This window comes from Ovis aries, chromosome 1 (genome assembly GCF_016772045.2).
Source record: "Ovis aries strain OAR_USU_Benz2616 breed Rambouillet chromosome 1, ARS-UI_Ramb_v3.0, whole genome shotgun sequence".
Taxonomy (NCBI): Eukaryota; Metazoa; Chordata; class Mammalia; order Artiodactyla; family Bovidae; genus Ovis; species Ovis aries.
The window spans coordinates 117,943,375-117,967,212 of NC_056054.1; the positions used below are offsets into that span (position 1 = coordinate 117,943,375).

At 43.5% G+C, this 23,838-nt stretch overlaps 1 protein-coding gene across 4 annotated transcripts in view; it reads left to right on the forward strand.

Annotated features, from left to right (window-relative positions):
* The window catches only part of UCK2 (uridine-cytidine kinase 2), an 86,256-nt gene that overhangs the window by 31,534 nt on the left and 30,884 nt on the right, over positions 1-23,838 (forward strand). The window contains exon 1 of one of the 4 annotated variants that reach the window (XM_012185487.5): positions 18,830-18,924. The exons of the other annotated variants lie outside the window; for them this stretch is intronic. Coding sequence (XP_012040877.2) covers positions 18,859-18,924 — 66 coding nt within the window. The 5' untranslated portion in view covers positions 18,830-18,858. Of the gene's footprint in view, positions 1-18,829; positions 18,925-23,838 lie in introns of those variants that run through there. 4 annotated transcript variants of the gene reach the window in all.

Below are 23,838 nucleotides of genomic sequence, written 5' to 3' on the forward strand. Positions count from 1 at the left end.
GCCTGCCGCAGGCCGGTCTGGCAGTGCGGCCCTGGGTGTCGTGCAGAAGGTGGCTGCGGTTCCTCAGTCTGCCCCCTTGGCGGCCTTGCCTACGTTAGCTGGTTTTTGCTGCCAGATGAATGAGCCAGCAGCAGCTGCTCTGATAGGCCTGGGAACTTGTCCCTGGAGGGAACGGCCGCATCCAGGAAGGTTACACCAGGCCTCGAAGCAGAAGTGTCTGGACATATCACAGAATCTGCTGAACTAGCAGTGTCCGTTGCAAATCCTGTTCTACAAGTTTATAGTGATGTTGGTGCTAACTCCCTGCCATTTGGTTTGAAGACTGAGAAAGAGAAGGCAGTTCACTGGGTTGTGACATTTATGATACAGTGATTGGAGGACTGTAATGAAATCGATATAAATTGCTATATACAAACCTCCCCCTGCATTTCAGACCCAAATTGCACCTGTTAGCAGGATCAACTGGAGTGAAGGAGAAAGTCCTTTCCAAACTCAAATCTGGGTGGAAGATCCCTCACCCTCTCTTGTGAACACTCTGCCTTCCCTGCCTTGCCTTTGACAGTAGCTCTCCCAGCCCCCTCCCCCCAGCCTCCATGTAGGTTGCTGTGTGGGGCCAGGGCTGTCTGGATTCGTCACTCCCAGGTTTGGGTCAGCTCACATCACCATCACATCACAGTAGGAAAACTTCGCCAGTACCGCGGGAGCACTGGACTTTGCTCTGAAGCCTTCTGTACCTTAACTCCAGGTTTGCACCACCTGCCTTTCAGGATCCACTTCTGAGTCTTTCTTTGCCCCTACCTTTGTCCCCCTCCTTCCTGAAGTTGTTAAGGCTGTCACACCACCACCACTGAGCTGTCTTTTGCTCTGTTAAAGTCTTCTCAGTGTTATTAAAAGGACTATGACCAGAGGTCTCTAGCTCACCTCCCTACAGTTACACATGATGTTCATGTAAATTCTTAATCTTATCCAAAATCGAATCTTATCCAATATCCCTTGTTAATATCCTTGGGATTGTGATGATAAGCTCTACATGATTTTCCATAAATGCCCCATAGTTTACCAGGCAGAGTAAGTGCTTAAAACTCCTTTTGTTTAAAAAAAAAAAAGAAAGGAACTTGTCAAGTATAGTTTGTGTCTTATCACCTGTAAAATGAATTAGCTCTGGTTTATTGGATGCTTATACATTCCTATAACATCGGCGTCTCCTACCTGGCCATCTTGTGGATGAAGAAACTGAGGCTAAAGAAAGTAAAGGCTTTTGCTCACTTGAATCCACATCCGGATTCAAACTCAGGTCTGTAAGCAAGCCTGTTTTGTCCTCACTGTGCTCTTCTGCCTCACATACATCCCAATTTCCTGAAGCTACTTTTAAATTTTAGTAAATTATGCTATCATTTTCATTAAACTGATTGATAATTATTGAATGGCCCTCGAGAGAGAGGAGTTCTGATAGAGACCCTCCTCCTTTTTTTAATTCTTTAATGGTTGCCCCTTGAAAGCTCTTGCTTATAGAAGAGAAAGCCATGAAGTCCTCTTGTCAGCCTTAGTAGAAATCCTTACCAGATGCTGGGGCGTGCGCTATTCTTGCTCTCTGTATTCATGCGTAGTCTCTTGCTCTGTCTTCCCTTCCTACTGGGTGATCTCTGATGGTGTAATCCTCAGGCGTTCGTCCTGTCACCTGTCTCTCTAGTGTCTCTTCTCGCTGCTTCACTAATACTCAGGGAAGCTTGCGGTTGCCCGTGCTAAGGCAGCCAGGGCCAGGAGGGCTGCGTCCACATCCAACGGCCCCTGTAGGGCCGAGACTTCCCTGCTGGTCGGTGACTAAGACTGTCCTCTCAGTGCGGGGGGACCGTGTTCGATCCCTGGTCAGGAGACTAGACCCCCTATGCCCCAAATGAAGATTTCATGTGCCATAGGGAAGAGCGAAGGTTAGCATGCTGCAACCGTGAGCAGGTGCAGCTGAGTGAACTTGCAGGACTCGAGTCTGGCCGCATCACCGCTGCTCAGGGAGTGGTGCCTTATGCTGCCTAGTAGGAGTATGAGGTCCTCCGGAGTAAAAACCCCAGCACCCCCCTCCCCCAAACCTCGAGGTTGGAACATTTCAGAGAAACCCAGGTAAGTACCAACACTTTGGGAAAACTTAATTTTAGGGGAGAAAATCCCCAGCACCCTTTGTTTGCATCAGGAGCAGTTAGTGAATGGAGCTGCTGCAGTCTGAGACTTGTGTCAGCTGTTTTTTTTTTTTTTAAACTACCTTAATAGTACACTCAGCTGGCTGGGGCTCCTGGCACCGACTCTGCCCCCCTCGGACTTGAGAGCCACCAGATGGGGTTGAGTTTCAGGTCATGGGCCGCCTCATTGCCAGTGGCCTTGATAAGACACTTACCGGCTTAAGTGAGAGTAAAATAGTGCCGCACAGAGGCACTCAGCAATTGTTACTGTCCCTTTGAACTGAAATCTGGAAGGGAAGCTTCTCAGTTTTGTGGGTAAAAAGAAAGAGTAAATAACTATAATTGAGGATTTCCCTGTGTAGAAAAAGCAGAGTTTTATCTAAATCCGGGACCTTGCTAGGCATTTGGCTACTTAGAGATAATTTTACTGTCTGGTTCTCAGCTGCCCTCAGCCAGATCTGGAACTTGGAAAACATGTAATTATGTGTGAGCCTTTGGGCCTTGAGGAAAGAACTGCACGGCCATTGGGACCTCCATCTAGAGGGCGCTCCCTTCTGTACTAGAGATGTGCTTTGCAGATTGACCCTGAGAGGGGTTTATGCGCTTGAGGGCTCATCTCTGGGGACACACAGAAAACTAGTAAGGCAGAGGTTTGGAGTAGGGACCTCTGGAGACATATGGCCAGACTGAGTATTGGAGAACCAGTCACGTTGGCCCTTTTCCGTGAGAGGCATGAAGAGCAAAGCCCCAGAAGCATGGGTCTGCGCCCTCAGGCACCAGCAGGCGCTCAGCTGTGCTGACATTCTTCACTTACGTAGAATTATAGCAGTAGTGCTTTTTCTTGTTTGTAGACAGATCATCAGTATGTGGTAAATGACAGTAGAAACTGTACTGGGAACACAGTCTTCACTTATTCATATGGAAAAATGTGTTTTACTTTTGCACAGCCAGTGAACGTTTCGGTGGCAGTGTCTGTGTGTGTGTGTGTGTGTGTGTGTGTGTGTGTGTATCAGTTTGGGGATTGCTTGTAGGGTATTTTGTAAAGAAGGAAACATTCTTTTCAAGCCAGGACCTTTTGTAGGTTAAAGGGAAGTCATTGGAACCAGATGCTAAAAAAGCATGCTTGAAATTAGTTTTGGTCTCGATTGTAGTATGGCTCAGCCTGAATGACTTCCAACAGTGTTTAGAAAGTCAGAGTATTAGTAGTAGGATCACAGAGATCATCTTATGCTTCCTAATTGCTGGTTTGCAAACCGGTTTGGTCTGTAATAACACTAAGTTCTGAGTGTCTGTAGAAAGCTTATATGGTGTACGTCAGTTGCATTATGTGTTTGTGAAATACAGCAATCACCTTACATTGTACTATAAAAAATTGTCTTTTATTTTTTAATAGTTCCTCCTTTATTTTTCCAATGTAAGTGACCCCACATATCAGGGTCCTGGATCTGCCTCCTGTTTTTGTGCATTCTTTGGCTTTTTTCAAGGTCAGAATCAGGGTGCCAAATGAGAATAGGAAACCATAGGATTTTTTCCATCTCTACCTGTCCTAGTGATAATGGATTGTAAACTTTACCAGAGTGTACAACTTTTCCTTTTAGCAATCTTTCCAAAATAAATAGATTTTTAAAAGTAACATTTCAGAAACAAATGTCGTTTTATGTTTATGGGTTCTGCTTGAACTTTATCATTTAGTGTATAAAAATAAGTAAAATTGTATAAGGAATATGAAAAGTGTTTTGTATTTGCTTCACCCATACCTAGCCATTGTTAAAACTATTAAATTTCTTTCTGAATTTAATATATATGTCCATGGAACTTATTTTGGCTTTGGACAAAATTGAGATAAACAGAGCTTTTTAAAACTTAATGTATCCTGAGAATTTTCCCATATTACCAAATTTATTTTCTGCAGACATGATTTGGTACCTGTATTATATTGTATGTGCAGTGTTCCAGGATTTATTTAATAAACCCACCCCCCTCATTGTTGACTAAGTAGGTTGTCATCAACTTTTTTGCAATGATGAACATGAACATTTTTATAAGTTTTGCATTCCACTTTGATTTTTTCCTTAGGGTAAATTCCTTCAGGTTGAATTATAGGTTAAAAGGATGAACGTTTTTCACACTCTTGGCAAACTGGGACAGGGTCCTCAGTGCTTGCTGTTGGCGCCACTGTGAGTAGTTTCTCAGGACAGCTGGGTCCCAGATACAGTGTGTTGCTGGGACGGCAGTGTATAAGCTTTCCTGGCAGGCATGGTGAGCGCAGCAGTGAGCGCCTCAGAAGAAAGGGCTAGAGAAAACTCTTGTGTCTAGCATTTTTTGCTCTTGCATTTTTCTGGAGATGGGGTGGGGTAAGTTCTTTCTTGAAAACAACCCTAATTTATATATTCCTTATTTTTTCATGTGAAAAGAGAGACCTATATTGTTTTATTTACTTATTATACATACAGGCATCTATTCTTTTTCAAATTATTTCCCCGTTTAGGTGGTTATAGAATATTGGGCAGAGTTTCCTGATTAACAGTAGGTCCTTGCTTGTTATCCACTCTAAATATAGCAGGATTATCATATTAAGTGGAGTAAGTTATATGATATCACTTATATGCACAATCAAAAAACAAATGATACAGATGAATTCATAACCCAAGTCCTTGTGAAAGAACTTGGAAAAGCGAGTGGGTGGTTACCTCGGGTAACAGCGGCCATGATAACTAATTATAGAGCATGCATCGCATCAGACTTGACTTCCACAGTGGTGGCAGGACTCAGTGCCAAGACTTTTGCTTTTATATAGGTCTGAGACCAAGCCTGTTGCTTCCCACCTCCTTAGCAGAAAGATCTATCCTTTTCCAGTAATCCAGGCTTTCTTCATAGGACTTGGTGTGTGGCAAGCTGAGGAAGAGTTGCAGAAAACTGTATGTAGCTAGTATGGGGAGCAGGGAGAAGGAAAAGAGGAGGAGGAGGGGGCAAGGGCACTTTCTAGGCGCAATCTTTCAAGTCTTCCTGGAAGAGGACGTTAACTCTGCAAGATTAGAGTAATGCTGTGTTTTAAGGATGTACTGGGAATTTAAGTGGGCTTCCCAAGTGGCGCTAGTGGTAAAGAACCCACCTGCCAGTGCAAGAGACATAAGAGACAGGGGTTTGATCCCTGGGTCGGGGAGATCCCCTGGAGGAGGCATGGCCACCCACTCCAGCATTCTTGCCTGGAGAATCCCATGGTCAGAGGAGCCTGGCGGACTATGGTCCATAGGGTCGCAAAGAGGCAGACACTGAAGCGACTTAGCATGCATGCATGAGCTTGGCTTGAGGTTGATAAATAGCAATGCAAGCTGTTGATTTTTATTTTTTGTTAAATATCTGTTAGTGAGAGAAGTGATGTCTGTAACTGAGAAAAGGGTTATGTGATACAATGTGTGTGTGTGTGTGTGTGTGTGTGTGTGTGTGTGTGTGTGTGTGTGTGTGTGCGTTTCTGCATCAAGGTTTCAGGGGCTACCTTTCAGGACTCTGAACCTGGAAAACATCCTGGTTTTAGACTCTACTCGAGAAATGTGACTTTGACTCAGTATACTTTTATTGAGGGCTTGGCACTGGGATAGGTGTACAAAGATGAATGAGCTCAGACCCTTGCCCATAATTTATGTAGTTTGGTGATAAGAGATTAGTAATATAAGTAGATAAGTTTTTATTGTGGTAAAATATATGTAACAGAATATTTGCATTTTGAAGTGAACAGTTCTATGGCATTACATACATTCACCTTGTTGTTCAGCCATTGCCACCGTTCATCTCCAGAGCTTTCTCAGCTTCTCCAGCTTAAAACTCTGCCTGTTTCACAGTAACTCCTCATTTCCCCTTACCTCCAGCCCATGGAGACCCTACTACTCGAAGTATGTCATAAGTGAATCATATGGTATTTGTCTTTGTGATTGGTTTGTTTCATTTGGCTTAATTCCTCCAGGAATTAAGGTTCGTCCATGTTGTAGCATGTGCCATAATTTCCTCCCTTCTTAAGGGTAAACAGATGCTCCATGGTGTAGTAATATAGCACCACATTTTGTGTGTCTGTTCATCCATCGATAGATACTGTGATTGCTTTCACGTTTTGGCTATTGTGAATAATGCTGCTTTGAACATAAATGTACAAATATCTGTTCCTTGCTTTCAGTTCTTCTGGGTATATATTTAGACCCGGAATGCTGGATCTTATGGCAATTCTATGTTTAATTTTTTGAGAAATTACTGTGCCGTCTTGCACAGTGGTTGTACTATTTTACAGTCCTTTTTTTTTACATTTTGCAGCAGTGCACAGGGCACCAGTGCCTCCATATCCTTGTCAACCCTTGTTATTTTCTTCTGCTAATAGCCTTCCTAATCGGTGTGAAGAGGCATCATTGTGGTATTGGTTTGCATTTCCCTAATGATTAGTCATGTTGAACATCTTTTCACCCACTTATTGGGCACTCATACAGTCTTAGGAGAAGTGTCTGTTCGATTCTTGATCTTTTTTTTTTAATGAATTTTTTTTATTGATATCTCACTCCACCCCCACCCCACCCCACCGTTTTATTTATTTGTTTATTATATGGCTGAGCTGGATCTTCGGTGCTGGGAGCGAACTTTCTCTAACTGCGGTGATGCACAGGAATCTCACTAAGGTGGCTGCTCTTGTTACGGCCTTGGACCCTAGAGCGTGTAGGCTTCCGTCGTTGAGGAACTTCAGCATGTGGCTTCTTCCTGGACCAGGTTGAACCCATGTCCCTTGAATTGGCAGGTGGATTCTTAAACCACTGGCCCACTAGGAAAGTTCTTGATCATTTTTTAATCGGTTTTTGTTGTTGTTGTAAGAGTTCTTTGTGTGTTCTGGGTACCAATCTCTTATCAGATATGTGATTTGCAAATATTTTCTCTCATTCCTTAAGCTGCTTTTTTACTCTGTTGATAGTGTCCTTTGATGCTCAAAAGGTTTCACTTTTGATGAAGGCCATCTTATTTTTTTTCTCTTGCTGCTTGTGGTTTTGGTGTCATGTCCAGAAAAATCTTTGCCGAATCCAGTGTCAGTATGCTTTCCTCCTTTGTTTTCTTGAAAGGGTTTGGGATTTGTCGTCTCAAATCTTAGGTTTAGGCCTTGGGTCCATTTAGAGTTAATTTTGGTATATTGTATAAGGTAGGATTACATCTTCATTTTAATACAGTTAGTTGAAAGATAATTTTATCATGGGAAAGAAGATGCTTAGCTGCAACTCACAGGAGTTACTGAGTCATGGTATCTGGCAAGAAGGTTCTGTTGGAATGATCTGGGAGGAAGCGATTCAAGCCTCTCACTGCATTATGGTGAGGGAGCACACTCCAGGAGGCTTCCCTGAGGGGACTGCTGTGCAGTTTCCTGGGTATCTGGAAGACCTATTTCAATTGAGAAAGGGGGAAAGGGAGATTATCATCACTAATTATTAGAGAAATACAAATCAAAACTACAATGAGGTATCACTTCACGCCAGTCAGAATGACAATAATCAAAAAAATCTACAGACAGTAAATCCTAGAGAGGATGTAGAGAAAAGGGACCGCTCTTGGACTGTTGGTGGGAATGTAAATTAACACAGCCACTATGAAGAACAGTATAGACGTTCCTTAAAAACTAGGAATGAAGCTACCGTATGACCCAGCAATCCCACTACTGGGCATATACCATAAACCATAATTGAAAAAACACATGTAAAGCCACTCCAGTGTTCTTGCCTGAAAAATCCCATGGACAGAGCAGACTCGTGGGCTACAGTCCGTGGGGTCTCAAAGAGTCAGACCGAGCAACTGAGCACACGCACCCCAGTGTTCACAGGAGCACTGCTTCCAAGAGCTAGGACATGGGAGCAACCTAGACGTCCATCAGCAGACGGACGGGCAAGAAAGATGTGGGGCTTAATAACAGTGGTCAGTTCTAGTGAGGTGGATGAACCTAGAGCCTGTTATACAGAGTGATGTAAGTCAGAAAGAAAAATAAATATGTATCAAGACATATATATAGAATCTAGAAAAATAGTATTGATGAACCTATTTGCAGGGATGGAATGGGGACGCAAATTGGTCATAGCTTTTGTAGTAAGGAGCAAGCATCTTTTAATTTCATGGCTGCAGTCACCATCTGCAGTGATTTTGGAGCCCAAAAATATAAAGTCTGTCACTGTTTCCATTGTTTCCTCATCTATTTGCCATGAAATGATGGGACCAGATGCCATGATCTTCATTTTCTGAATGTTGAGTTTTAAGCCAGCATTTTTACTCTCCTCTTTTTACTTTCATCAAGAGATGCTAGTTCTTCTTTGCTTTCTGCCATAAGGGTGGTGTCATTTGCATATCTGAGGTTATTGACATTTCTCCCAGCAGTCCTGATTCCAGCTTGTGCTTCATCCAGCCTGGCATTTCACATAATGTACTGTACACATAAGTTAAATAAGCAGGGTGACAGTATACAGCCTTGACATACTCCTTTCTTGATTTGGAACCAGTCTGTTGTTTCATGTCCAGTTCTAACTGTTGTTTCTTGACCTGCATAAAAATTGCTCAGGAGGCCACTAAGGTGCTCTGGTATTCTCACCTCTTTCAGAATTTTCCAGTTTGTTGTGATCCACACAGTCAAAGGCTTTGGCATAGTCAATAAAGCAGAAGTAAATGTTTTTCTGGAACTCTCTTGCTTTTTCAATGATCCAGCGGATCTTGGCAATCTGATCCCTGGTTCCTCTGCCTTTTCTAAAACCAGCTGGAACATCTGGAAGTTCACGGTTCACGTATTGCTGAAGCCTGGCTTGGAGAATTTTGAGCATTCCTTTGCTAGTGTGTGAGATGAGTGCAATTGTGCAGTAGTTTGAGCATTCTGTGGCATTGCCTTTCTTTGGGATTGGAATGAAAACTGACCTTTTCCAGTCCTGTGGCCACTGCTGAGTTTTCCAGATTTGCTGACATATTGAGTGCAGCACTTTCACAGCATCATCTTTTAGAATTTGAAATAGCTCCACTGGAATTCCATCACCTCCACTAGCTTTGTTCCTAGTGATGCTTCCTAAGCTACTTGACTTCACATTCCAGGATGTCTGGCTCTAGGTGAGTGATCACACCATCGTGATTATCTGGGTCATGAAGATCTTTTTCGTATAGTTCTTCTGTGTATTCTTGCCACCTCTTCTTAATATCTTCTGCCTCTGTTAGGTCCATACCATTTATTTTCTTTATTGTGCTCATCTTTGCATGAAATGTTCTCTTGGTATCTCTAATTTTCTTGAAGAGATCTCTAGTCTTTCCCATTCTATTGTTTTCCTCTATTTCTTTGCAGTGATCCCTGAGGAAGGCTTTCTTTACTCTCCTCGCTATTCTTTGGAACTCTGCATTCAAATCTTTCCTTTTCTCCTTTGCCTTTCACTTCTCTTCTTTTGTCAGCTATTTGTAAGGCCTTCTCAGACAGCCATTTTTCCTTTTTGCATATATATATAATATATATTATATTATATATAATGTAATATATATTATTATATATAATGTAATATATTATATTATATATAACGTAATATATATTATATATATAATTATGACTGATTTGCATTGTTGTGTGGCAGAAACCAACACAATATTGTAAAGCAATTTTCTCCCAAAATAATACATGATATTTAATGTGCTTCTTAATCTACTATCTTTAGTTATATATGTGTTCTTTATAGGAGGTTTGTTTGGCCTGAAATTCCCCATTAGTTTGTGGAGGGGTTTTTTTGTGAGGATGTCTGTACTTACATTAGCTGTTTGTCCCAGTAGAGAAGAAATAGGATTTCACACTGTTACAGAATACCCTGTGTGAGGTGAGAAAACATACTTTGTGTTTGAAAGAAAAATCACTTTACACATGGCCTTGATCTACGATGGACTGTAAGCCTGCTGCAGATTTTTGCCCTAAAAGTTGTGCCGCAGCTCAAGTCTGATCTCATCATGTGTGCAGCTGTGGGCCAGAGGGTTGAAAACAGATCCTCTGTCTCTTTCAGGATGAATTCCGGAGGGACACAGCTGCAGGTTTTTCTGTAACTCTTTGTATGTGCACAGGAAGTTCCTTACAACCCACTTGGTTAGATCTCATTTCCTTTCCGTTGTTGCCCTGGGTGTTCCCTGGGTGTCCCGCCTGCAGCCTCAGGGTTCAGAGAGCTGCTGGACTGGTGCCCTCTTGTGGCCCTCCTTTGAGCTGGTTCCATCTTGGGAGTTGAAGAGAAAGAAAGGATACCTGAGAAGAAGAAAATTTGGGAGAGTTTACTCTACATTGCTGCGTGAGAATGTCTTCCTGACCACAGGGATAGAAGTGGTGTCATGGGCGTCTCCTGCATTGCAGGCAGATTCTTTACCACTGAGCCACCTGGGAATCCCCGTAGATGCAACTTTTTAGGGTAGAACATGGTAAAAAGTTTTTAGAAAGCTAGTCAATTTAACTGTACAAATAAAAATTTTCTTTAAGGAACATCACATTTTTTAAAGGAAAAAGGCAGTTCACTGGAAAGAATATTTGTGATAAAATGAGAAATGAGTCCGTTTTCTTAATGCAAATCAAGAGCTTTTCAGTGAGAAAAGACAGAAAAAACAGAGAGTGAGGATAAGATGTCAACAGACAGGTTTCAGAAAAAGAAAAACAAGGCATATGATGCTTTGCCTCATATAAAATAGAAATGTAAATTAAATAGGTAGAGAGGGGGTCGCTACTTTTCCTTTCATGCATTGGAGAAGGAAATGGCAACCCACTCCAGTGTTCTTGCCTGGAGAATCCCAGGGACAGAGGAGCCTGGTGGGCTGCCGTCTATGGGGTTGCACAGAGTCGGACAGGACTGAAGCGACTTAGCAGCAGCAGAGAGGATTAAGTTAGAATTTCAGATATGAGTAAATAGGTGTATGTACATCATTGATGGTGGGCGCTATCTGGGCTTATGTATGGAAATGTAAAAAATACAGATTCTTTGCCCTAGCAGATCCAGTAGTAGAAATTTATCTGACAGTTGTTGGCTTAAAAAGAGTATTCACAACTTAAAAGTTGAAGAGTTATGTTTTATCCTGTGGGAATATTATATTTTATCCCGTGGGAATATTTTGTTTTATCCTGTGGGAATATTTAGGACTTCGAGCCTGGGAAGCAGCATCTCAAGTAACCCTGAGAGAGCTGCGCTGAGGCAGCGAAAGAAGATCCATGTTATATAGAAGTTTTGCAACAACGGAGTTGCAAAAAGTATCAGAAGATGATTTAATCTTATTTATTTTTGTCTGTACTGGGTCTTTGTTGCTGCACTTGGGCTTTCTCTCGTTGTGATGAGCGGGGTCTGCTCTTGGAGTGCACAGGCTTCTCATTGAAGTGGCTCCTCTCGTTGCAGAGCGTAGGTGCTACATGCGTGGGCTTCAGTAGTTGTGGTTTCCAAGCTCTGGAACACGGGCTCAGTGGTTGTGGCTCAGTGGGCGCAGCACGTGGGCGCCGTGGTCGTGGCTCCTGGGCTCTAGAGCATGGTATCCGTGGTTGTGGCTCCTGGGCTCTGGAGCACGGGCTCAGTGGTTGTCGCTCCTGGGCTCTGGAACACGGGATCAGTGGTTGTGGCTCCTGGGCTCTGGAACATGGGCTCAGTGGTTGTGGCTCAGTGGGCACAGCACGTGGGCGCTGTGGTTATGGCTCCTGGGCTCTGGAACACGGGATCAGTGGTTGTGGCTCCTGGGCTCTGGAACACGGGATCAGTGGTTGTGGCTCCTGGGCTCTGGAACACGGGATCAGTGGTTGTGGCTCCTGGGCTCTGGAACATGGGCTCAGTGGTTGTGGCTCAGTGGGCACAGCACGTGGGCGCTGTGGTTATGGCTCCTGGGCTCTGGAACACGGGATCAGTGGTTGTGGCTCCTGGGCTCTGGAACACGGGATCAGTGGTTGTGGCTCCTGGGCTCTGGAACACGGGATCAGTGGTTGTGGCTCCTGGGCTCTGGAACACGGGATCAGTGGTTGTGGTGCGTGGGCTTAGCTGGTCTATGGCGTCTTCCTGGACCGGGGATCTAACCTGTGTCCCCTGCCTTGGCCGGCAGATTCTTCTCCACTGCACCACCAGGGCAGTCCCCAGAGATGGTTGTTAGTGAAAGAAAACCAGGAATCCCAAGTTAGCAGAGGTAATGCTTTTCTGTGTATGGGAAGATGCAAGAACCTGGGCTCACTGAAGCCGTTCCTCTGATATGTCCCTCAGTTGTCCTGTTTTCACGTCTTCAGTTTCCTCGGGACTCGCTGTAGGCAGTGGCAGCAGTCTGATGACTGCTGGACGACAGGTATTTTTTCCTTCCTGAGCTCCCTCGGGTCACAGGCTCACCATCTGTGGCTGTAATTGCTGGGGACTGTAACATTCTTTGCTTACTGGTATGGCAGGAAATATCCCGTTTCTCACAGATATATACGTATGGCCATACAGAGTGCTTGTTTTAGAAAAAGTTGAGCACAATTAAAATCCTTATCAGTGGAAGACTAGCTGCAATTCCTTCTTACAGTGGAATGTATGTACTTGTAAAGGAAGTGGCCTTACATGCACTGGGAAAATCTTCAAAATATATGAGTAAATGAAGGTACACACAGCATTGCATTATACTGGTTTTTTTTTTTTTTTTTTTTTGAGGAATTGTACACACATGTTTTTATGTGACATGACCACCTATCAAAGGATCTATATGAAAACTGAAAACAGTGGCTACAAGGAAGTCAAAGGTGGCTGGATATGGGGTGGGAAAAAGGCAAATTCACATTCTGCTGTCATACCTTTTAGATCTTGTACTATGTACCATAGATATTGCCTCTTAAAAACCTAACTGCCTTGAAAAGGGTAATAGAAATAAGTACAAAAAAAAAAAAAAAACACACACCAAGATTAAAAACTAAAAGCAAAGAATATATAACCCAGAATTTCGGCTCAGATTTTGTTTTTCATTTTTTAAAACTTTTAATTTTATATTGAAGTATAGCCAGTTAATAATGTTGTGATAGTTTCAGGTACTTAGTGATACGTATACATGTCTCCATTCTCCTCCAAACTCCCCTCCCATCCAGGCTGCCACATAACATTGAGCTGAGTCCCCTGTGCTATACAGTAGGTCCTTGTTGGTTATCCATTTAACATATTTTTATAAATATATATAAATGAAAGTTTAAGGAGATTTAGAGACAAGAATAATTTTTATTGAGCATGTATGTTCTGTTAGCCACTGCTGTGTATACTAACTTGATAACCTCTAGAGCTCACTTATGGAATGGCTGTCACTGTATACCACAAGGATAGTTACCGGTCTTGAGAGGTCGCGTTTTCTGAACATAACTGATGTGGCACAGTCAGAAATCAAGCCTGATTCAAAATATCCATTTTCTACCTTTTTAAAACTTCGTGGTTAATGGGTAGTTTTTGTCCATCTTGGCCTTTTTTTTTTTTTTTTAAATCTGTCTGCTCAGAAGCCAGAAGCTTAGGGTGTTTCTCTCAAGATACAAAACGGTACTTTTTGTATATCTTCAGCCTAGTAATTACTACTCATTTTGAAGACCCTGAAGCACATTGCAAGATCCAAAAGCAAATTCTTAGTTACCAAGGAAACAGTAGATTTAGCCTGTTAGTCAGTATGGCTTCTTTTAAGAAACCTTTGAAAGTTGACTGAGCCTGTTGAGCACATATGATAATTATTAACCAGGATATTTGATGAGTGGACACTCCTATATGCCACCTAGTAATAGTTTATAGTTAGAACAAACATAAAATACCAGGGAAAACCCCGCAGAAAAGATTGTAGAGTGAAATGATACATGTCCTTACGGCCTATATCCTCTGTGGGCGGAAAAAATTATGTCCAGGAATATACATAAATAGAAGTTAAAAACATGCTCATATTCTGTGATTTTAAAGAAGAGAGAAATTGAACCCAGTCATTGAAAAATGTCAAATGTATTAGTTTCCTAGGGCTGCAGTAACAAATCATCACAAAGTCGGTGGTTTAAAACAATGGGAATTTATCCTTTTGTATTTCTGGAGGCCAGAAGTCCAAAATGTAGATGTTAGAGCCTTGGGTCTTCTGCAGGAGTCTCTGGCACATGCTTCTCTCCTAGCTCTGGCGGAGTTCCCCAGTCTCTAGCTTCTCTCCTCTCTCCAGTCTCTAGCTTCATCTTCATCTGGCACCCCCTCACGCCTCTGTTTCTTTTCGCTCTGTTACAAGGACACTTGTCATTGGGTTTAGGGTTCCTCTGTTCCAAGGATGGCGTCATCTCGGGATCCTCAGTCTTAGTTGCATTTGCAAAGAACTTTATTCCAAATAAGGTCACATTCTGAGATTCCAGGGGTTATGACATACTCATAGCTCTTGGGGGATCACAGTTCAACCCCTGGCAATAGTTGAATCACAAAAGATGGATGGTCATTGATTTTTTTTTTTTAATAAATAAACTTCTTGTGTGAGATAATTATAGATTCATACGATAGTTTTAAAAAAATGAAACAGATCCCATGTACCCTTTGCTCAGTTTCCCCAGTGGTAGCTGGTATCTTGTAGTATCTTACAGGGCACTGACAGGGATAAAGTGAAAACACAGAATGTTTCATCACCACAGGATCCCTCCTTCATGTTGCTCGTTATTAGCCATCCCTGCCTTCTCCCACCACTGCCCTTCCGCCTCATCCCTTATCCCTGTCAACCAGTAACCTCTTCTCCATTTCCATAGTTTTGTCGTTGCGAGAATGTTAATGTAAATGGAAGCATACATTCTGTAGCCTTTTGAGACTGCCTTTTTCCGCCCTAGCAGAATTCTCTGGAGATTGCTTCGGGTAGATGTTCATTCCTTTTCATTATTCAGTGGTGCTGTGTGGTGTGGGTACACCAGTTTGTTTAAGCGTTCACCTACTGGAGAACATCTGGGTGATTTCCCATTTCTGGCTGTTAGGACTGAAGCTTCTGTGAACATATGTGTATGTGTCTTTGTGTGAACATGTTTTCATTTCTCTGGGATAAATGCCCAGGAAGGAGTACAATTGCGAGATCATATGGTAGATGTGTGTTTAGTCTTTAAAGAAAGTGTCAAATTGTTTTCCTGGGGAGGTGAGCCACTTACATTTCTTTTTTAAAATTATTTTTAATTATTTTTGGCTGCGCTAGGTCTTCATTGCTCATGCCGGCGTTCCCTCGTTGCGGCAAGTAGGGGCTACTTTCTGGTGGTGGTGTTCAAGCTCCTCACTGTGGTGACTGCTCTCCTGGAGCACCGGCTCTAGAGCACAGGCTTTAGTAGCTGTGGCCCCAGGCTTAGTTGCCCTGCTACATGTGGAGTCTTCCTGGATCAGGGATCGAACCTGTGCCCCCTGCGTTGGCAGGTGGATTCTTAATCCCTGGACCACCAGGGAAGTCCCCTCACTATAGTCCTTTACAGAGTAACATGGTCTGTAACAATTCTTTTATTTATTTTCTTGCATTTGGATTTCAGAGGAGTTTGGGGGCCAAGGAGGTGGCTGATGAAGGATGAATCCGTCAAAATCTGGAAAGGACAACTTGAGGAAGTTGAATCTCCTAATAGAAGATTTGATCCCCTTTCTTCAGAGGCTGTGAGGGATGAATGGGAAGTTGGGTTTTCGAGGACAGTGAAAGAGCCTTTCCAAAAAGAAGGGGAAGTGGGTGCCTGGCACACACTTTCGGTTTCCTCCCCCTGCTGTGCTGCAGTTAGACACGGGTGCTGGAGGAAACTTACAGAGAAAATGAAAAAAACAATCTTTTGAGAGCCAGATAGTCTAACTTCCGGTTTTCCACAATTTGGATAAGGACTGCTGGAAAGGAAAAGTTAACTCAAATATACTTGGTACAACAAAGCACTCTTGTGCTGTTAAGTCCTTGTTAAATGTTTACTCATGTGTGGGCTTCAGTTTGCAGAGATCCAGCCGGGGATCCCACTGGCACATTGTGCTTGCCTTTATCCGTTCACTTTTCTAAGAACAGAAGGGAGTCGGCTTTCTTTTTGTGCTTCTCTCCAGAAGGACTTCAAGTCTTGGGCCATAATTTTTGCAACAGGCATATTATCCTTGCTTTGTAAGCCAAACTGTACCAAGTGGGTGGGTTTTGGTACACTTTGTCCAAGGGTGTGCTCGTTTTTCCCTTGAACAGGGGGTTCGGTTGTCTGGGTTTTACCCTCTTAGCTTACCTCCTGCCCCTCAAGTAAAAGGGGAAGGAAAGAGATCCAGTTTCACGTGTATCCACAAGGCAGTGGGAGCTGACCCTCCAGCACTCCTCCTCTTGGCTTCTACCTTTTGCAGAGGGCTTCATGAGGAGCAAATTCATCAAAGCCAGCAATCAGCCTAGATGCATTCAAATTTGGGGTGGAGGGGAGAGTGGAGGTGGTGTCTTTTGTGTATGTCCTGTGGGGAATACAAAGAAGTGTCCACAGGTTTTATATTCAGGCTCAGAATCAGCACAGGAGGTTGAAGTCAGTCACAGTTTCGTACTGAATGAGTGTAGGCCAGTGGTGAGGCCCACATCACTGCTTGAGCAGAGGCCCTGTCTCTTGCCTGCTGTTTCACCCGTGTTGGATGGTAGGTTAATACCTGCCACCAGGCTGTGGATTAAAGTGGAGCTTGGCTTCGCATGAGGACCATGGGCAGCAGTCCCCCTCCTGTTTTTTTTTCCTATTGAAAAATAGGGAAATATATAGTTTTCCCTATATAGGAAAAGTGGAGGACATATTGTATTTCCCAATAGGAAATAGGATATAGGAAATAGAAACATAGTTATTTTACAATTTTGTGTTATTTTCACATGTACAGCAAAGTGTGGGTCAGAAGTGACTTGTCTTACTGTTTTCCTAGTAAAATATTTCTCAGGAAAACTAACTTCTAAGGAAGTCCAGCAAGCCTGTGCTTTGCAGAGCCCAAGGAGAGGAAATTACAGAGCCTTACTGAGAGTGTTTGTTCCCAGCAGCTCCTATATTATACACTGTGGCCACTGCACCTGTGTGGTAGGGTCACTGTGTTTCTCATGAAGAGAAGAGGTCCGCGTCCCGTTCTGATGCAGCAGCAAGGCAGGCGGTGTGTGTGGTTGTTGAGGTCTGGCGTCCTGAAGCCAGCCTGCATGAGTTTGAAGACCAGCTCAGCTGCTCTCAGTGTCTGATCTTGGGCCACGTCGCTTAATCTACCCCTCTGTGCCTCCATTTCTTCTGCGTAAACGGGCATAAGAAGAACGTGCACCTCATAAAATTGCAGATTAAATAGCGTAGTAAATGTAAAATCCTTAGAACAGCCCCTGGCATTTGTATGTTCACTGTTGTTCGTCATCCCTCAGTTGATTCTGAACCAGTTTAGTTTCATGAGTAAGTACTTCAAGTAAAACTTGAAGGAGTTTCTCTGTCGGGGTTCATGACTCCAAAGAGAACAGAGCCAACTATGTAATTTTACAGACCTAGAAATGAATTATTTTAAATGTCTTTGCTAGGAGTAGAGCTTGGATTCAGAGTTCATTGAAAAATCCTGGGAATATGTCAGTGACTGTTGATCAACCAGAGTTTTTCTCAGGTGGGAAAACACCTGGGATTTTCTAGGCTGGACTACCTTTTTAGTACGAACATGAATCAGGAATTAAAAATGAGAGTTTATATCGTGGGAAGTTTTGTATTTAGTACCATTTATAATCTGGTTTTCCCCCTCCCAGTCATGGCTTCCCCTGTGGAGAGCTTGGGCTGCAGCACAAGCAAGGTGCTGAAAGATGGAGATGATATTACTCTGACACATCAGGGTAAATACACAGAGAGAGGCTGGCAGGTGGCAGAAATGTACCCAGTGGACTGGGACAGTGGTTGAGGCAAATGTTCCCACCTCACCTTTTACAACAAAGAAATTATTTGGTTGAGGGGATGCTTGTGGCAAATGGCTGCTTGAGCTCCAGCCATCAAGTCTTCTTCTAGCCAACAGGAAGAAGAGAATCAAAAGGGGACTCTTATCCTTTAAGGAGATTCCAGAAGCTTCTGCCTCACACCTCTACTTGTCTAATTGGTCAGAACTTAGTACAATCACAAGCTATAAGCTGGGAAATGTGGTCATGTGCTCTGCTAAAACTGAGACTGAGATTTGGTTACACAACTAGTTATCTCTGTTTGAGTATGTTATGTACTACAGGATGGAATCAAGACTGATGGTAAGGATGAGCAGGGTAAGCTATATATTTGAAACTCCAGACCTGAAGGGAAAAGAAAAAGATACTCTGCTGGATATCAGTTCAGACATTCCCTGTGTTCATTCATCTAACCACATTTGAGTGAGCCCACCAGGTGCCAAAGCCTGCCAAGCCCTGGAATAAAAGCTGAGTCACAACGGGTTCCTGTGCTCCAGGAGCTCTTAGTTATTGTTATATAGCAACTTAGTGAGTTTCTGGTTCAGATCTTAGCTGTTTGTGTTTGTGTGTGGTGGTGATAACTGTATGGGAGCTAGCAGAACCAACTTAGCAGTGCATGGGTTCTGGGGTCATCCATGGCCCCACGGTTGGTTGGCCTTACAGATATTCCCCAGGAAGCATTGAGTGGCGCCTCCCTATTGCTTCCGCATAGATGGTTTGACCAGGAATTGAGTCAGCAGGTTTGAGCTTTGTTCTGTCTCAGGGCAGATTACTGGGGCTTTGGTTTTCTCATACTTGTGAATTAGAGCTTCTGAGCTGCATGGAGAGGAACCCCTGCCTTCAAAGGAGTGATGTAATGTCTGGGGGCATGCTGGACACCATACAGGTTAGTTGTGTGTTTCTTAGTGATACTGACAGGGAAAGCTTCTGTCAAGATATATTGAGGTAACTTGCACGCAGTCCCTGAGTGTAGGAGTTAGATAGGGTCTTCTTGCACTCTTGGCTGCTGGATGGCGCCGTCAGGGCAGGCACTGACTGATATCCACAACCCATCCTGAAGGGCTGGGAGGGAGAGATGCCACAGGTGCCTCACCGGTGGCTGGCTGGCCGTCTTAAGCCCCAGGCCCTGTCATTGCTAGATTTTCCTCCACCTGAGCTCTCTTTTGATGAAGCCGCTTACTCTGAGCAGCACAGACAGCTTGATGGCATCCCGCACTCTCCTGTAAGGTGGCCTTGAGAAATGCCTGCGCCGTCTCCTGAGGACATACCAGCCTGAAGCCCTCTGCAGTGCGGACCTGAGTTGCTCTGAGCTGACCAGCTGGGGCTTCTTCCAGGTTGTGTGGTGGGGTGGTTGGTGCTTCCTCAGCTCTGTTTTCCTCACTGGGCAGTACTGGGGTGGGCAAGGGGATCTTAAGGAAGATCTTGGAAGACACACACAGACACACTAGAAATGTCACACTAAGATGGTGTCTAGGCTGTCTGAGCCCTTTCTTCTGAGAATCAATTAAGGAAATCGCTGTACTGCTTGGAGCAAAATGGGAACCAGTGAGGACATCCGCCCTGTTGGAAACCACTAGCTGGAAGGGTCCATTGGTTCGCTGGTGACTGAGCTCTCCTGGGGCTTCCCGAGTGAGAGGGGTCTCTGGGAAGAGAGACTGCCACACTGGTCAGCACATCTGAGCACTGGCCTAATGATGAAGTCCAGGGTTGGCATGTTCTAGAAACTACAGCACAGGAAGGAATCTGAAAGGCATTGTGAGTGGTTGGTTCTCCATCACCGTAGCTGTTTGTGAGACTTAATCCTATAGACTTTTCTTCAAAGAATTTTCTAGGCCCCCCAACATTACTGGCTGGATTCTTTGAACACAATCCTTAAGACTAAATACTTTGAACATGTGTATGTGTGCTTTTTAGCTTCTTTTTGATATACAGATCACTTGACTGCCTTGAATTACGTGAAATTCTGTGGAAGTTGACTTTAATGATACAGTGTGACAGAACAGTATTATATTTCTAAGTAGTCCCCTCCGTGTTCCCTGGAAGTGGAGTAAATGTATATAGAATATTGGGGGTGATGCCAAAGCTGCTTCAGTTCTAGAATAGTGAAAAGAATTGTGCCTTTGCAGTTAGAAGATCTGCAGTTAGGCTTGAGATTCAGCTCCATGACCCTTGAGCAAGTTGTTTTGCTTAACTGAAATCTCTAAGCTTCAGTTTCCTCATTAAGGTGGAAAAAAAGATAAAACTATATCTTTTTTAATAGAATTAAGTGAGATGATATCTTCAAAATGGCACAGTAGTGAAGAAATTGTAAATTGTCTTCACTGATTCTTCCATTTAATCTTTTTTCTTTTTCTAAAAGTAACCCCATATTGATCTTAATTTTGTATTCAGACAGCAACCCTAAGCTGACTTGTTACTGTATCCCTGCAAAACTGGCCCTCCCTCCCCCTTAAAATACTTAAAATAGTGTGCTAAAAGTGGCAGGGACAGAATCTGTTCAGGATACATTGCATTCTGTGTAACTGAGTTTCCTCCCACCGCCAGTTTGCTGGTGAGGTTTAGCTGGAAGGAGAGTAAGTGGCTCCAGAGTGGGGCTCCTTGGGTGAGAGTCCTGGCTCCCCTGCCATTGGCCTTGGGCTGTGCCTCTTCATCTCGGTCTGCACTGAGTGGGTATAATAATAACGGCCAGCATACAAAGTTGTGATGGGAAATGGAATGATTTAAAAATATTGAGCCCAGTGTGGGCTTCCCTGATGGCTCAGTGGTAAAGAATCCGCCTGCCAGTGCAGGAGGCGCAAGAGACTTGGGTTCCATCCCCGGGTTGGGAAGATCCTCTGGAGGAGGAAATGGCAACCCACTCTTGCCTGGGAAATCCCATGGACAGGGAAGCCTGGCAGGCTACGTCCATGGGGTCACAGAGATTCCAACACAACCGAGCACTCACCACACACTAGCACATGGGAAGAAGCTGCCTCTAAAGGCACATTCTTCTTATATCAATTATTATTTTTAATTGTGATGAAACATACATATTAGGTTGGTACAAATGTAATTGCAGTTTTGGAAGTGAATTTTAAATCATTATAACTAGGCTCAAACACATCGTTATGAATGAAAATAGGAACCATTATAATCAACACATATTTGCCAACAAGAAATAAGTTTGTTTATTCCTGTTGCGTGAAAATGGAGAAATGTGCATTAAAATGATGTATAACATAACCACATTTAAGAATGTATTCCAATATCAAACAGCAAAGTTCAGCAATGCAAAACTACCTTTACTTTTGCACCAATCTAATAGCATAAAATTTACTGTCTTAAAAATCATATTTAAGCATATAGTTCAGTAGTGTTAAATATATTTGCTTTGAGCCCCAATCTCCAGAACTGTTTCATCATGTAATAAATTATATCCATTATGCAACTCCCCCAAGCCCCTGGCAGTCTCCATTCTACTTTCTATGAATTTGACTACTCTAGATACCTCATGTAAGTGGCATCATATGGTACTTGTGTTTTTGTAACTATAGTTATTAATAAGTCTTAGCTCACCACCGGAGAAGGCAATGGCACCCCACTCCAGTACTCCTGCCTAGAAAATCCCATGGACTGAGGAGCCTGGAAGGTTGCAGTGCATGGGGTCCCTGAGGGTCAGACATGATTGAGCGACTTCACTTTCTCTTTTCACTTTCATGCATTTGCGAAGGACATGGCAATCCACGCCAGTGTTCCTGCCTGGAGAATCCCGGGGACGGGGGAGCCTGGTGGGCTGCCGTCTCTGGGGTCGCACAGAGTCGGACACGACTGAAGCGACACAGCAGCAGCAGCAGCAGCAGCTCACCACAGCAGTTGTACTGTCTCCCATCTTTAGCATTTTACAAGCTCATGATTGCTTGCCTTCTTCTCAAGCCCGAGTCATTAATTTTTTTCCTGTCTCAAACCCTTTCCTAAGAGAAGAAGACACCTTGCAGCTCCATTTCATCTTTTGAAGACAGCAGGATTGGAGAAAAGGGAAATTAAAAGTGAAAAAGACATAAAAGGAGGGACTCATTTACTCATTGCAGAAGTCCTCTGTTGCACTTCTTCCTTCTGACTGTGTAAAGATTCAGACCTAAGCGCCAGAAGACAGAATAATACAGTGACCTTCTCCCTGATTCAGCAGTTATCTAGATATTTTGGGCCCATTTTTAACAAAAGTTTCAGGGAGAACAAAATACTAGAAAAATGTAGATTAACTTAGAGGCTGGTGTTTCTTTGCTTGTTCATGCAGTGGTGTTTATCTCCTGAATGATGAAGGGTTTCTAATGCCTTGGAACTTTCTTTCTCTCTCTCTTTTTTCGTACTTGAAAAACTAATTTCGTTTGTTTACTTATTTGTCTTTGGCTGTGCTGGGTCCCATTGCTGCACAGACTTTTCTCTAGTTTTAGCAAGTGAGGCTGCTCTCCTATAGTGGAGTGGTGTGGCGACTCTTGCTCCGGAGCTCGGGCTGTAGGCGTGCAGGCTTCACTAGTTGCGGCATGTGGGCTCCAGAGTCGCAGCTCCCGGGCTGTAGAGCACAGGCTCAGGAGTTGTGGCGCAGGGACTCAGCTGCACGTGGGATCTTCCTGGACCAGGGGCGGAACCCTGTGCGTTTTGCATTGTCGGGTGGATTCTTTACCACCTTCTTCCAAGGAAGGAAGGAAGGAAGGAGCCCCCATGGGAGCCCTGCCTGAAACTTCTGATTGCCTTCTTCTTCTTTTTTTGGAATATAGTTGATTTACAGTGTTGCGTTAGCTTCAGGCGTGCAGCAAAGTGATTCACTTACACTTCTGGTTTCCAGATTCTCTTCCTCTGTAGGTTTTGCAAGATACGGTAGTTTCCTGTGCTACACTGTAAATCCGTATTGTTTATCCACTTCATATACAGCGGTGTGTATATGTTAACCCAAGCTCCAAATTTATCTCACTTCCTCCTGCTGACTTTCTTTTAAACATTTTTTATTCGTGAGTTTGCTTTTGGCTGTGCTGGGCCTTGGTTGCCGAGTGGGCTCTTCTCTAGTTGTGGCCAGCAGGGGCTGCTCACTGTGCTCACAGCCTTCTCATGGCAGTGGCTTCTCCTGTTGCAGGGTGTGGGCTTGAGGCCCGTGGGCTTCAGCAGTTGAGGCATATGAGCTCTAGAGCACAGGCTCAGCAGTTGTAGCGCTCAGGCTTAGTTGCTCTGAGGCATGTGGAGTCTCCCCAGATCAGGGATCAAACCTGTGTCTTCTGCGTTGGCAGGTGGATTCTTCACCATTGAGCTACCAGGAAAGCCCCAGTTCTTTGGACTTCTAGAAGGAATTCTATTTACTGGTGAAAACTGCAGGTATAAGCGTTCCCCACTCATAGCCTTATGGTACAAGAAGCAGATGGAAGCTAGGAAAAGGAAGTTATGGATCTACAAGTTTTTAACTGCATAGAACCTTTGGAAGTTACAGCTTTTTCATTTCTGAATCTAGTTTAAGTCATATGCAAGCTTTATATCCTCCTATGATTATTTTTATGGCACATCTGTCGTTCCAAAAATCCTAAGTAGTTTAAGTGTTTTATTTGTGTATTAATATGCAAAAATGTCATAAAAGTAAAATAACTTTCTAATAACTAACAGTGGAGTCAAAATATTATTCTCCCGCAGATCCTTATAAAATGACAGTGTATTTCACAACTTAAACAACAGGACAAGTTTCCTGGTTTTTCCCTGTTAAAATCAGTTGGTAAAATAGTCTCAGTTGTAAGACTTCGAAGGGTGAACCCAAGAATCCTCTCATTCTTTCACCTTTAAA